The sequence below is a fragment of the Balaenoptera ricei genome, chromosome 13 (genome assembly GCF_028023285.1).
Source record: "Balaenoptera ricei isolate mBalRic1 chromosome 13, mBalRic1.hap2, whole genome shotgun sequence".
In the NCBI taxonomy this organism is placed as follows: Eukaryota; Metazoa; Chordata; class Mammalia; order Artiodactyla; family Balaenopteridae; genus Balaenoptera; species Balaenoptera ricei.
Window position 1 is genome coordinate 9,080,174 of NC_082651.1, and position 14,773 is coordinate 9,094,946.

At 48.7% G+C, this 14,773-nt stretch overlaps 1 protein-coding gene across 3 annotated transcripts in view; it reads left to right on the forward strand.

Annotated features, from left to right (window-relative positions):
* Positions 1-8,574, forward strand: part of CRACDL (CRACD like) — a 125,184-nt gene extending 116,610 nt beyond the window's left edge. Inside the window, exons 8-11 of one of the 3 annotated variants that reach the window (XR_009506406.1) lie at positions 5,625-5,797; positions 6,826-6,970; positions 7,762-8,156; positions 8,353-8,574. Coding sequence is in view for 2 of the 3 variants with exons in the window: in XM_059942447.1 (XP_059798430.1) it covers positions 5,625-5,797; positions 6,826-6,970; positions 7,762-7,904 (461 nt within the window). In the remaining variant the exon portion in view is untranslated. Of the gene's footprint in view, positions 1-5,624; positions 5,798-6,825; positions 6,971-7,761 lie in introns of all 3 variants that reach the window. The other 2 variants (XM_059942447.1, XM_059942446.1) reach the window with 2 other exon arrangements.
* The last annotated feature ends 6,199 nt before the right edge of the window (positions 8,575-14,773 follow it).

The following is a 14,773-nucleotide window of genomic DNA, read 5'->3' on the forward strand; positions in this document are numbered from 1 at the left end:
GAGCATTAAAAGCCCAAGTTCTCTGGTAGCATCGCACGGCCTGGCTCACAGCCAGAACCGATACAGAGCAACGGCAGACTTTGCCAGCTTGTATAGATCAGGAGCTGTCCGTGTAAGGTGAGACTGACAGTAGATCAATAAATACTTTTTAAAAAAACCTTCAACTTTCATACAGGGAGCCCACGGTGTGGGTGAGGCCCATGTGTCCCCAGGGTCCCCTTCCCCCGCCCCAGCAGTCCCCTTAGTGTCTCTCCGGGCACACGGTCACCTCCGTGTAAACCAGGGTGATGGCAGAGGGGCTGGAGGGGAGACAGAAACAGGGGACAGCTCTGGCCTCAGCTCGTTGTCACGAATGCTGGTGAGCAGAAATCTTAGCAAACTCGGGCCCCTCCTTCCACAGAGAACATTGTGAGGAGCTGGGAGTGAGCTGTGGATGTGCGTTTTTAAGATGACAACGTAACAAAAGAGATTCGAAGCTGTGTGCCGGGGTGTTAACATAGCTCTCTTGGGCTGTGTTGATTTATGAAGAACTTTTTTCTCCTCCTTTCTACTTCTGCTTTCTGAATTTGTACATTGTGCATGTGTATTTTTATGAACAAGAAAGATATTTTATGAAAGGAGAAAGATTCTTTAAAATTGCTGCTCCAGAAGCGGCAGCATCTACCAAATGTTTATGAGGTGTAAGAAGCCTGCCGTCCTACTGTGTGTTAGCTTAGGGCGGAGTATCTGCTTTATTTTCTTAGCCAGAGGGCAAGAAACGGTGGTGGTTTACACTGTACAGCTCATTGCCTCTCACTCAGAAGACGGTGTTCTTTTTTTTTTTTTTAAGTTATTTTTTCAAGTATAGTTGATTTACAATGTTGTGTTAATTTCTACTGTACAACAGAGTGATTCAGTTATACATTTATATACATTCTTTTTCATATTCTTTTCCATTATGGTTTATCACAGGATTTTGAATGTAGTCCCCTTTGCTATACAGTAGGACCTTGTTGTTTATCCATTCTATATATAATAGTTTGCATCTGTTAACCCCAATCTCCCACTCCATCCCTCCACCACCCCTTGGCAACCACAAGTCTGTTCTCTATGTCTGAGTCTGTTTCTGTTTCGTTGATAAGTTCATTTGCATCATATTTTAGATTCCACGTATAAGTAATACCATATGTTATTTGTCTTTCTCTTTCTGACTTACTTAGTATGAAAACCTCTGGGTCCATCCATGTCACTGCAAATGGCATTCTTTCACTCTTTTTTATGGCTGAGTAGTATTCGGTTGTGTACATACACCACATCTTCTTTATCCGTTCCTCTGTCGATGGACACCTAGGTTGTTTCCACGAGGAGACGGTGTTCTTGACGAGTCCCAGCTGTGTCCTGGCTGTCACCTGGGGTGTAGACCCCTGTTGGAGTCCCACCCTCGGGGTCCCCAGCCTCCTCTCCGTACTCTCTGTAGGAACGCTGCCTGTGCCCTGTTCCGTACAACTTTCTCCAGTGAGTTGTAAAAATACTCTTTTTGGCTCATATGGGTCATCCAACTGCATGGCATAGGAATTCATCAGAGCTGTGTCAGTGCCGTCATGGTCAGAGTGACACCAGTGCCAGGAGCCCGACACTGAGCCCCCCGGGGGCCGGGGAGCCAGCTGGAGTGCTGAGAGGCCGGGGCCGCCTTGGCCTCGCACAGCCAGTCACCATTTGCCTCTGATTTAAAGCCCAGGATGGAAATGTTGTCTCCATGTACACTTAGTCTTGACTGAAGCATTAGAATATCTTGTTGACTGAAGTAGTGAGTTTCAATCCCTAGTCAAAGCCCTCTCTCCAGTCTCCCTGTGGTGCAGCAAAGGCCAGCACGTGCTGCGTATTGCTGGGAGGACCGTGTGGCCAGACATCTGGGGCCAAAAGAGAGCAGAGGGCATGACCAGCCACTGAGCCTGAAGGAAAGATCTAAGAGGAAGTGAAAGGACCCCTTTAAGAAAAGTCCAGAAAGACAGATTATGAGGACTCTCTGGAACGGGGGATGGGAAATGCAGACTTTCTGTAAAATATGCAGCCACCCAGCCTGCCTTCTGTGTGCCGGGCAGTCACTGGGTTCTCTGGACAAGAAATAAAATGTAAAATTACATTGTAGATAAGCTAATATTAGAACAGCACTTGGTATGTAGTCTCTGCCGTGTGTTTGTTTAGTAAATAAGTTCTAATGACCAGAAGCATATGTCAGGGCTTCCCTGGTGGCGCAGTGGTTAAGAATCTGCCTGCCAATGCAGGGGACACGGGTTCGAGCCCTGGTCTAGGAAGATCCCACATGCCGTGGAGCAACTAAGCCCGTGCGCCACAATTACTGAGCCTGCGCGTCTGGAGCCTGTGCTCCGCAACAAGAGAGGCCGTGATAGTGAGAGGCCCGCGCACAGCGATGAAGAGTAGCCCCCGCTTGCCACAACTGGAGAAAGCCCAGGCGCAGCAACGAAGACCCAACGCAGCCAAAAATAAATAAATTAAATAAATAAATTAAAAAAATAATAATAACAAAAGCATATGTCAGTTGGGTGGACGGTCAGCTGGCAGATGTGTTGGGGCAAATGTCTCAAGAGAGTTCCAGAGGATTAGGAGGGAGAGCATGTCCAGCTAGGTGACCAGAACAGGCTTCATAGAGGAGATGGCATCCGGGTGCCGACTTGGTGGACGTGAGGGGGTGATCCTGGTGCCAGTGTCCAACTGCAACCGAAAGTGGGGCCTGGCTGCTCGCCTCTCAAAAGCCATTAAAGAGGCCAGGTTGGTGGAAAGGAAAGTTTGCTTTATTTTGGATGCCGGCAACTGGGATGGGGGGCACCTGTCCGAAGGCTGACTCCCCCCCACTGACAGTCAGGGGGCAAGAGCTGTCATAGACAGAGCGCAGGGGCTACACGCAGAAACAGCACAGGCAGCTCTGACAGTCATCGAGAAATTGGTCATCAGTGGTCTGACCAGCGTCATCCTGATTGTTTTAGGTACAGTTAATCTTTAGTTTCGGGGTCGGTTCGTTTCCGTGTCTTTGAGGCCAGTTCTTGGAATTGTGGCAGCTTGTGTCATGGAACTTCTTCCACCTGGTGAGGGTTTCAGTATCTATAAGACAACTCACAGGAGATGGCTCAGAATATTATCTATAGCCCTTGAGGAGGAACTAAAGGTCCTTGACTTTGCTTACTGACTCAACTATTATTATTTGGTCTCCTTTGACTGTTTTCCTTTGTTTCTGCATTTTCTCACTTCTCGGATTAAACTTATTCTTTGGCTAAAGGTTTTCCACAGACAAAAGGCAGGCGGAGGACATGGGGGGCAAGCACCACAGGGCCCTGATCTGTTTCACAGCCTCTCCTGGACTGTGGCCACAGCCTCCCTCCTCATCCCCTGCCTCCAGCCTGCTGTCCCCCTACTCAGACTTACTCCTCACGCAGCCTCCAGAGTATACCCAGGGTTTAAAGCCCTATGGCTCCCCGTTATAGACAAAAAAAGGCCAGGAAGGCCCCCTCAGTTGGCCTAGCCTGCGTTTCAGCCCCTCTGGGCCGGCCTGCTGGCAGTTCTGCCTTCTGCCCCCTCCACCTGGGAAGCCTTTCCTTACCCCTCTGCTCAGCCTAGAAGGTTCCTTCTCCAGGTCCCAGCCCCAGACAGCATCCTCAGGTCCTACCCACCGGTGTTACCCTGTGTCTACACAACACGTTGTGAAGCGTAGCATTTTCCAGTTTCCGTTGAGTGACTTGTTTTTGCTTCGTCTCCTCCACTGGACTTGGAGCTCTTTGAAGAAACAGGTTTTTTTAATTTTTTCACCTTAGCATTTAACACAATCCTGCCCATAGCAAACAATGAGTGAATGAATGAATGGGAGGGAGGAAGAAAGGAAGGCGGACGGGGAGTAGAAATGGTGGGCTCTGGCTAAGAATAGACGTAGGGCTGGATTACACATTTGGAAGCAATCTGAGCAAATCTGAGTGTTGAAGGTCAGGAGTGGAACAGAGAACATTTGGGGAAGAAGAGAAAAAGGCTGAGGGTTGGGAACAAGGAGGAATTCCAGGTTTAGGAGCAAGAGTCCAGCAGGGACCTGCAGAGGGGATGCCCAAGGTGGACAGGCCTCCAGGATGGGTTATATGGCCACATCCGAGCTTCAGGGGTAAAGTAGCCGGAGGATGGGAGAGTCCCCTGATCTGTGGTCCAGTGGTTGGACGGATGGAGAGCGTGGCGCTCACGTTGTGTCAGGATCCAGGATTAGCTGAAGAGACACGGGCAGAAGCCACTGGAGTTGAGGGCAGAGGAGGGTCGAGAACGGGGCTCCAAGGGGGTGGCGAGGCTCCTGGAGATGGTTTTTTTTTTTTTTTTTTTTTTGAGCTGTGGGAGACCCAAGTGTTTTGCAAAGCAACGGGGAAGTGGTCAGCAGCCAGGGAGAGCCTGAGAGGCCGGAGGGGGCAAGGGGTAAGTTGAGGAGACGGAGCAGGGTTTGCAGGGGCCAAGGACAGGTCAGTGCACGTGAAGCCTAGGGTTTTTCTCCACCTGCCGGGAGGCCGAAGCTCGCAGGGCGGTGGCTCTGTCCCTCGCCGCTCCTTGGTGACCAGGGGACTGGCAGAAGAGGACTCCACGTTGAACTGGAGGCGGAAGCCAAACCAAATAGAGTAAAATTCTAAACATGCCAGAGCAAGGGGTGGCATCTGTCAGGCCACAAAGAATGAGGACGCTGACTCGCCCTGGCCGTCCTCGCGAGTGGCTGTGACCCGGGTGTGGCCCGTACCTGCTGGCGGGGTTGCCCTGTGGACACGGGAAGCAGGAAGGAGCCGGGGGGGGTTGGAGGTAACCATCCACTTGCTTTGTGGGCTGGCTGGCAAATATTCAGAGAGGACAGCTCATGCGGAACCCTTGGATTCAGGGTGCTTTCCAGAGACCTCTGAGAAGCCACTTATTGAATCATTCCGTTTCCTTGAAAAAAACAAACTGGCTTTTTTCTGTTGATGAAGATAATAAATTCTCATCATAGAAAATATGAAAATACAGAAGAGTCGAAAAACAAGGGAAGGGGGGGAATGACCCACAGTTTTACCGCCCAAAATAAGCACTGTGAACATGGAAGGAAATTCAGCAAAATGTTTTGGTTTTAAAGGCATTATTTCTCTTCTCTCCCGAACATCAAGGAAAACAGCCACGGCTTACTTTTGGTGTCAGTCTCCACGAGGGAAGGTTGTGCTTATAATTTCTAAAAGAAAAGAGAAGAAGAACGTTCCAAGTAAATCAGGTGTTGGGTAGTATGTACTGGTCCAGAGTGACAGGCCTATATTAAAGAAACCTGACCTATTTATGTATTGATGCTTACCTCATTCTCTAAGGTATCCCATAGGAGGAAGGTGACTTTAAAATGTGTGTATAGGAGCAGTTGCATTTGATTCTTTGTGGCTCAGGCTGTAGGAGCATAATCTCTTTGATTCGTCTTTAACTGAGAAAACAAAGTCCCTGAAAACAAAGTACTAGTGTCACCAGAGAGGCTCCCAGACCTCCTTCCCTGCCACTGTCTCCCAGAGCCCCTGTGCCGTGCTCTCTGGGTGGGAAAAGCCACAGGGGGGCTGAAGGTGACCAGGATTGTTTTGCATAACCTGTGTCTTTACCCACAGAGAAGGCAGCAGGGCCTGGGACCGACGGCCAGCCCGCGCCGCCCTGGATCACCGTCGGGCGGCAGAAGCGGCGAGGGGCCCCGGAGCAGCCATCCAGCCAGGAAGACAAGCTTGGGGCCCGGACCTTGAAGTCTGACACAGGAAGGCCAGCCAGGGCGCCTGAGAGAACCCAGGTGCTTAGAGCAAACATTCCCTGTCCCTGTGGATGGGAGAGCCCCCAGTGGGGCTGGGACCCGGGACCCCGTGATGGCCTCATGTCCTGCACGGTCATTACAGGGACCGTCGCCTGTGGTGACTGCTGCTGTCTGCCCTGTGTGTGTGCTGGGCGGCTAGGGCGTCAGAGAAGCCGTGGATCACTCAGGCAGTGGAGACAGCCCTCTGCTCCCGGCCTCCTCGGCAACGCAGCTCAGCATCTGGAGAGCTGGACTGGGGTTAAAATAACTTCTCAGGTGGACGCAAAGCGACCATGTCAACAGCTCCATCTCGACTCATTTTGCAATAATGACCGAGTTCTGCTTTTGCTGCTACGCTGGCCACCCGCTGGGGTCCTTATTCCTCACCTAGGACTGCAGGTCTGGAACCTGGGGCTCCCTTTTACACTCCGGACTGAAAACAGCATTATCAAACCCAAACGACTGCGCTTAGAAACAGGCTGAGACTCACAGCTTTTGTGTTCCCCCAGTTGCCATGGTAAATCCCAAAGCACATTTCAGCCGTGCGGGGAAGTGAGCCTGAGCCAGCAGTAGAACCTGCTTCTCTCCATTTTAACCAAAACCACAATCATACCCAAGTTTGGAAACCCTCCTGCTGGCTTAGGGAATTCATAAAACAAATATTCACCAGTGACCCCGGCATCCATGATCATACCAAGTGTCATAAAAGTCTCAAAACTATTTCCAAACACAGTTCATTTTGCCTTTCCAATGGAACCCTGCTGCCTGACATCTGGGGTTGAGGCCAGGGCTGGGGACAGGGCAGAAGCCAGGACGCCTGTGTGTGCCCAGGAGGCCTGCATGAGTGGACTCCAGCATCCTGGAGGCCAGATGGCAGCCGGTACCCAAAGCAGAGCTCCCCCGAGAAAGTGCCAGTAGCATGATTCATGTTGGCAGAAAAACCTCGTGGCTCATTGCCTTTGGTTAGGTTTGTCCCCATCTGAATCTCAGGTGACGGGACAGCGTGTGTCTTTCTTACGTCCTCACAGGAGTCCATGAAGCAAGCCGACTTCGTCCGCAGCAAGTCTTTCCTGATGGCCCCTGCCAAGCCTGCTGTGGACCAGAGGCAGGGGACAAAGCTCCACCTCCAGGAGGGGCTGCAAAGAGGGATCTCCTTGTCCCATCAGAACTTGGGTATGAAACCCGAAAATAGTACTGAACACTTTGAAATGCATTTCCGGGTTTGGTCCTGCCATGTTTTGTTCTGTTTTGTTTTTCTGAATTACTTGCCACGTTGATTTTTTAAAAAGAGCTTTTATTGACATAATCATTTACATGGCAAAAAAACTCACCCATTTTAAGCATACAGTTCAGTGAGCATATATTTACTGAGTTGTCCAACCATCACAGTCCAATTTTAGAACATTTCCCTCACCCTAAAAAGCTGCCTCATGCCCATTTACAACCATTCCCACCCCCCAGCTCTCTATTTTCTGTCTCTGTCTCTCTCTCTGTTTGCCTCTTTTGGGACATGTCGTCTAAATGGCATCATAAAATATGTGTTCTTTTGTATCTGGCTTCTTTCACTGAGCATAATGTTTCTAGGTTCATCTTTGTTGTGGCATGTATCAGTATTTTTAAATTTAGTTTTCGTTGTGGTAAAATACACATAACAGAATTCACCATCTTAACCCTTTTTTAAGTGTACAGTTCAGCAGTGTTAAGAATATTCACACACAGAGTTCCGGCAGCTTTATTGTGAAAGTTTCTCTCACCTCACTGCGTCACTGGAACTGTTTGAGCCTGCTCTGAAGTCTTTTCAGCACATAAATTATTCCACGCCGAAATCTTCTTTACACGTGTACGGGCTTTACGTTTGAGACCACGGTTAAGACCTTGGACCTGTAGTTTAAAGGCGTGCAAGAGGCTTAAGTGCAAATCCAAACTCATTTCTCACATTTCCGTTTGTTTTGTCTTCTCTCCAGCAGCCCAGTCGGCAGTGATGATGGAGAAAGAATTGCATCAGCTGAAGAGGGCCAGCTATGCCAGCACAGACCAGCCATCCTGGATGGAACTTGCCAGAAAGAAGTCGCAAGCTTGGAGCGACATGCCCCAAATTATAAAATAGGTTAACAGTGTGCTGGTAAAGAATGTCCACTACCTTGACGGGTCACTTTCTTTAAAACTGCCACTAAATCAAGGCAAACAAACTGTGAAACTTGAGTGATTTTATCATCAGGTTACGGGAGAGCGAGCTCGGGGAAGAGGAAGAAACCAGGCAGACAAGTTGGACGGACACATCGCCAAGGGCCTGGGCCAGAGGTGCCCGAAGACAAGAAAACCATTGAAAAGGGCCAGGAACGAGGTTTTGTGCCCACAGGTATGAATGTGAGTCTTTCAGAATCCCCAGGATAAAGAAGGCTCGGGCAGGGAAGGAAATGCAAACGAAGCGTGGATGCAGAACTCGGAGGGCCTTCCGGGAGAACGTGTGTCTGCGCCTCCATCTGAGATCAGCTGTGTCTCTGGCCATTGTCCTGCCTGTGGAGCCCATCTTCTCCTTTCATGTTTACCGTTAGGCATGACACTCATGGTAAAACAGGGATGCCGTTTCCAAGAGCAGCTATAACACGGTCCGTTTTCCTGAAGGCAGCTACTCCAAGAAGGAGTGGAAGGAACACAGCAGGGTTCATCACTTCATAGACTCTTTCCAAAATTAATTTTTAAACTTTTCCACTTGGCATCTGTGTCCCTCACTATTGCACAATGCATTGCCTGTTCAATAAAAGGTTTCAAACCTGCTTCCATGACACGTGTTATTTCCGTGCTATTTCTACTCACGTTGAGAGAACGTCCTCCAGCAACTGAGTTAAATGCAATGTGTGGAATTTCATTTAATATAGGTCTCATGTCAAATCTCAGTTGGGTTGATTTGGGAGTTTGGGTTGTATGAGATCTTTTTTTTCCCCAGTAAAATTTTGGTCTTTGTTTTTGAAAATCAGAAGATACTGTAAGTATTTTGCTCTTTACAGCTATTTGGTACAACATATTAAAAATATAAAATTTCCTTTAAAGTTGCAATTCTTTAACATCTCATTAATCTAACCTGTATGTTTCTGTTGAAAACTAGGTTATCAGTGCATTAACCAGGATGACCCATGAGTGGAGAATGTGGAGAAGCCAGGAGAGTAAGAGCATATATTTGGGATCTCAGAATTATGTCTCAATTATATAATACCTCTATTTTTAAAAACCTTTCCAATTTGTTCCTTTGAACAAGCTAATCTCCATGAGAATGTGTATAGCTGGGGACATTTAGCCATCAGAATCAGTAAGACGTCATATATAATTTGATTTTATATACCCTAAGTTCTGCTCCTTTTATTGTATTTTCCAGCTGTTAGAACTATACAACATGGTCAGGTCTACCTGTATTGAAAAAGTCCTGGGATAGTTGTTTCTTCCCCAACCAAATTGATCTATTAACTGCATTCACTTAGAGAACATCAGTGCCAAATTCCATGGTGAATGTGCTCTAAACGAGAACTCCCTCCATCCAGCCTTGCTCCAAAAGCTTAGACGTGCATAGTTTTAACTAGGAGAAAAACATGTTGTCTGTTATTACTCAACACCATCATTTCTCCTATTAGCAGAACATTTCAGATGAACAGTTTTGGGGCAGTGGATTTCACTGTAAGATCAAAAGTATTTGGTTCCATTTTGTTGAAATAAAGGTTGATATTCTCTGTGTTGCAGGACTGGGTTTCATTCTCTCTGGCACCAGGTAAGTTAGGAGGGTATAGAATTTTAGGACACTGGGAGAATTCCCTGCAGGGGGTGGGGGTGGTCCTGCAGCTGCCACCTCTCCCTGTGCCCTGCATGGAGGTTGTGACCTTCTTCCATAACAAGAAGAGTTGAGACAGAGGCCAAAATTTGGAGATGATGTGGGAAGTCTAGACTGGAAATGGAGATGGTAAAAGCCTGCAAAGAACTGTCAGCTTGGTTTTTCCTAAGAAGAAAGACAGTAAGCAATTATTGAGTTCTTCCTCTGTCGCAGGCACTGCTCTGAGTGCTTCATACCTATTATTTGTAATCCTCTCCACAGTCCTTTGGAGATAAGTACCGATCTCTACTTTGCAGGTGAGGAAACGGAGGCATTTCATTGAGATTAAGGTCACCTGCCCAAGATCTCATAGCAGAGCACCTGGTAAGTGGCCCCAGACCCCATGCTTTTAAACACTACCCTCAAGTGAATCCCCATTTTTAAAAAGCATTAGTGTGGAGGTGAATCTGTGTCCTCAGAGACGTAACACAGACAAGGGAGCGCTAAACTTGACCTTGAGGGCTCCTGCATGGCTATAGACTGAATTTTTGTGTCTCTCCAAAATTCATATGTTAAATCCTAATGCCCAGTGCAACAGTATTAGGAGGTGGGGTGTTGGGGAGGTGAATAGGTCATGAGGATGGAGCCTTCATGAATGGGATTAGTGCCCTCATAAAAGAGACCCCAGAGAGCTCCCTTGCCCCTTCTGCCATGTGAGGATACAGTGAGAAGATGGCCATCTACAGACCAGGAAGAGGGCTTTCACCAGACACTGGGTCTGCCAGCACCTGGATCTTGGACTTCCTGTCCTCCAGAACTGTGAGAAACAAATTTCTGTTGTTTATAAGCCAAGCATTCTGTTACAGCAGCCCAACCAGACTAAGACATATATCCTGGAGACAAGCGTACCTCGTGATGTTTCCCTGGTGACCATCTTGATTCCCACCCTAAAGTTCCTTAAAAGGACTGGAGAAAGTGTGAGGGTTCTTTTGTACTTTATAATCATGAGCACCTACACGGACTGTGAGGTGGTCCCATTCATTCCTTCACTTCGTTCAGTCAACACCAGTGTGCGGGCGCTCTACCAGGGCCTGGGGGCACCCTGATGAGCAAATGGGCAACATGCATTCTATTTAAGGGGGAGGGCACACTGAGTAAATAACCATGAAACCTGAGAAAAACGTGGAACCATAGCAGTAAGTGCAATGGTGAGCCTAAAACAGAGGGACTTGGTTGTGGCCGAAAGTCTCCTGAAGATTGGGTGGTTAGGAAAGGGTTTGCTCGAGAGATGACCTAATTATAAAAATGAACCCGCCATGCGGTGATCTGGGGGAGTACACTTGGAGAAGAGGGAACCACTCAACCAAGTCCCAGGCCCTTGAACTTGGCCGGTTCAAGAACAGTGTAGCTGGCATGTGCAGGACAAGGGGAAGAAGCAGGTGCGGACATCAGGAAGCAGGTCATGTGGGGAGACAGATTTTGTTCTGAGTGCTTTGGGAAGTCAGTGTGGTCTTGGGTGGCCTCGGCCTGCAGTGGCTTGAAGCAGGATTTCGATTTCCAGCCAGAAATTGAGGTCAGGTAGCGGCAGTGAGAGTGCTGAATTCCAGCCACCAGTCCACCAGGGACCAGTGGCCGGTGACAAGGCCCTGGCCTGTCAGCTGTGTAGAAATGAATTTCCACACAGAGATGGAAAGTAGTGAAACAAGTAAAGTGTTTATTAGGAGGAAAAGAGTATAGTACGTGTGGATAGACACCCTGGCGGGCTCAGAGAGAGAATCATGCCCTTTTGTAGTCGTTTGAATCACTTTTATGGGGCGTTTCTTCCGGGTTTCCTTTGACCAGTCATCTTGCTTTGCCTCGTTCTGAGTCCATGTTTGGTTTATCTCAGGGTCCTCCCCTGTGTGCGTGTGCATCTCTTAGCCAAGACGGATTCTAGTGAAGAATCTATGGATAGGTTGGCATCACTTACTATGAGGTGGCACCCCCTCCCTTTTTGACCTCCAAGGAACATTTCTGCACATGTGTAGTCGAGGAGGTCTCCTTGACTTTGAGAATGAGGAATATATGGTCTTTTATCTGGGCAGGGCCCAGCCTCCTCCATCATCCCGCTTTTATGGGGTTTCTCCCATTATGGAGTTTCTGTCCACAGGGGAGAAACTGTTCAGCCTGGGGCCCATCTATCTCCTGCCTCAAGTGAAGGGGAGTGATGGGAGGGGATGGGATTTACATTTTAAGAAGCTGGCTGTAGCTGATGGGTGGGAATGGATTGTGTGGGGACACAGTAGAAGCAGGAGGCTAGAAGGCTGTTGCCGTGGTCTGTGTGGGATCATCATGGTCTAGAGTCATGATGGAGGTGGAGAGAAGTGGATGGATTCAAAATACGTTTAAAAGGTAGGGTAAAATTCAATATGCTGGTGGATATGATTTGGAAAAGGAAAGCATGGCAGTAGAGATGACACCTAGATTTTTGTTTTGAGCTCCTGATGAGTTATGTATCATTTACAGAAATGGAGGCGGGGGAGATATGCCATAGAAGGAGTTCAGTTTTGGACGCCTTCAATTTGAGATTCCCATTAAACATCTAAGGGGGGAATATAAAATAGAGTTATAAACTGGGACATCATCAGCTTCAGATGGAGTAGGAATTCAAGGGTCTGAAAGAGGGAGACAAGGGTCCTCAGACTGATCTGAGGAGAAAGAGGAGCCAGCAGAGGAGACAGGGAGGGTCTGTGAAGGAGGAGGTGTTGGCAGAAAGAGGGAGGCATCAGCTGTGCAGGCGGGGAGGTACCAAGACATGGAGATGAGAGTGACCCCTGGCCCTGGGAACATGGAGGTCATAGGCAACCTTTTCGATTCCAGTGGAATGGTGGGGGGCAGAAGCACAGGTAGAGTGGGTCAAGCCCAGCCAACCTGTTGACACATCAGCTACACTCAGCTTTCAAGAACTGTTACTGTGAATGGGAGCCGAGGAAACGGCCGTAGCTAGAGGTGGGAGAGGTGTGTGGCCAACAGAGGGTTTGTGGTTTGTTTTTTTACAAGGGACACGCAAGAGCGTGTTCATGTGTGGATGGGAGTAAACTTGCAAGAGAGCAGGGAGAATTGCTGATCTTTGTGAAGCGCACCTCACCTTCCAGGGCTTCCAACAAGGATGAAATGCCTGCGCTTGTGGGCTGTTCTCGTTCCTGGAACCAGGAGCCCCCCGGTTTTGATCCAGCTGCCAGGGGAGGCCCCATTGTGACGGCAACATCCTGATTATGTCCTCCCCTGCCTGCCCTGGGTCTTCCGTTCCCACGGCCCCCTTCACGCCTGGACGTGTGCATTTTGGGGGCTTGTTGTTGTCTTTCCCCAGAACTTGGCCCCTGAGCAGTCTGTGGAAGGAGTCCATGCGCACCTGGCGTTCTTTGTCTTGGTCAGGCCCATTAAATATTTCGGGGTGGGGGGGTCTCCTGGAGGGGACATTGCCTCTCCAGCTTCCTCATCCTATAGCCTGCCCCCATCGGCGGGGCAGATGGCTCTTGGTTATCTCAGGCACATCAGGCCTACCTTGACCCCTCCACACACACCACTCCAAGCAGCTTAACAGAATTGCTCCAAAACAAATGGCGTCGTCTTGCTGGGGAATTTTGATGAATAAAAGTTTCTCCACTTCAAGCCTATCCAGTTGTTTGAAGAAAGAAGAGAGAATTGACTTCTTCTCACTCCACAGGGAACAAACCAGGACCAGAAATGAATGTTCAAGAGAAGGACAAATGAAGAAAAGTTGTAACACTCACAGTTGTCTAGCATGGGACAGGATGCCCGGTCAGGGGTGAGCAAGCAGTGGGAGGATGGCCATCCCTCCAGGGTGATGTACCTATGTCCGCCCCTGGAAAGGACTTTGGACTGGGCGGCCTGCCCAGCCTGGAGTTACTGTGGATCTGCAACCTGTAGTGGTCCAGGTGGGCCCTTTTACGTTAGTTTTATAATACGGTTACATTACATTGCTCTTAATCTAATTATTACCGAGAAGTAATCATCGAGAAAATCATCCAAGTGGGCTTTTATGCAGAATGTAGTTGTCCAGAGTGGTTTGGAAGCTTTTTATTACCCGGAGAAGGAAGCCAGGTGGAACCAGCCAGTCGGAAGATGGTTCTTCCCAGTCCTCTCTAGAGATGTACGTGATGGGGGGAGGGATCCAGATCTGCCCCGCCCCCCCCCCAAGTACTGAATCTTCTGGTCGGTTCTGTGTAACTCCCATGTGGACAGAGATACTTATTCCTTGGTTGATGAAAATAATCTCTAGCAAGTAGGCTTTTCAGGGCCAAATAGCAGAAGTAATGCAGGCTGAACGCATGTGTTTTGGGTAATAGCACAGGTGTTCAGGCAGTGGTTGACATTTGCTTTTTCCACGTGCTCTAGCTTCCTTCCTGCCTCCTCCATAGGGAAGTTATCCTCATTAGCATGGAAATAAAGGAGAGATGTGTTTGTGATGCCCAAAGGATTCTCAAAAACAACAACAGTCAGGCTGGTTGCAGGGTGTCCTCCAGGAGTTTGCTTATTGACTTCTCCTAAAAGCACCCAGAAGCATCTGCAGAGAGGCCAGAGGCCTCCAGACCTGCACACCCCTGAGCGTGAGCAAACCTCCCTGCCGAGTGCCTAGCTTGACAGTTGCTGTTACATTTTGAGACAACAGAAGTCACCGTTTAGCTCACTATCCAATAAAGAACAAGTTGCCCCTGGAAGATTCCCCACAGGGATAAGAGTTCTGGTATTGGGCTTCCCTGGTGGCGCAGTGGTTAAGAATCCACCTGCCAATGCAGGGGACACGGGTTCGAGCCCTGGCCCGGGAAGATCCCGCATGCCGCGGAGCAACTAAGCCCATGCGCCACAACTACCGAGCCTACACTCTAGAGCTCTCGAGCCACAACTACTGAGCCCACGTGCCACAACTACTGAAGCCCGTGCTCCACAACAAGAGAAGCCACCGCAATGAGAAGCCTGCGCACCACAACAAAGAGTAGCCCCCGCTCGCTGCCACTAGAGAAAGCCCGCGCGCAGCAATGAAGACGTAGCACAGCCATTTATTTATAAATAAATACATAAATAAATTTATTTAAAAAGAAAGAATTCTGGTATCAAACTTAGGAAAATGCAAAATTGCTACCAAGACAAAGGAAACTAGAGGCAAGTCATTAGGG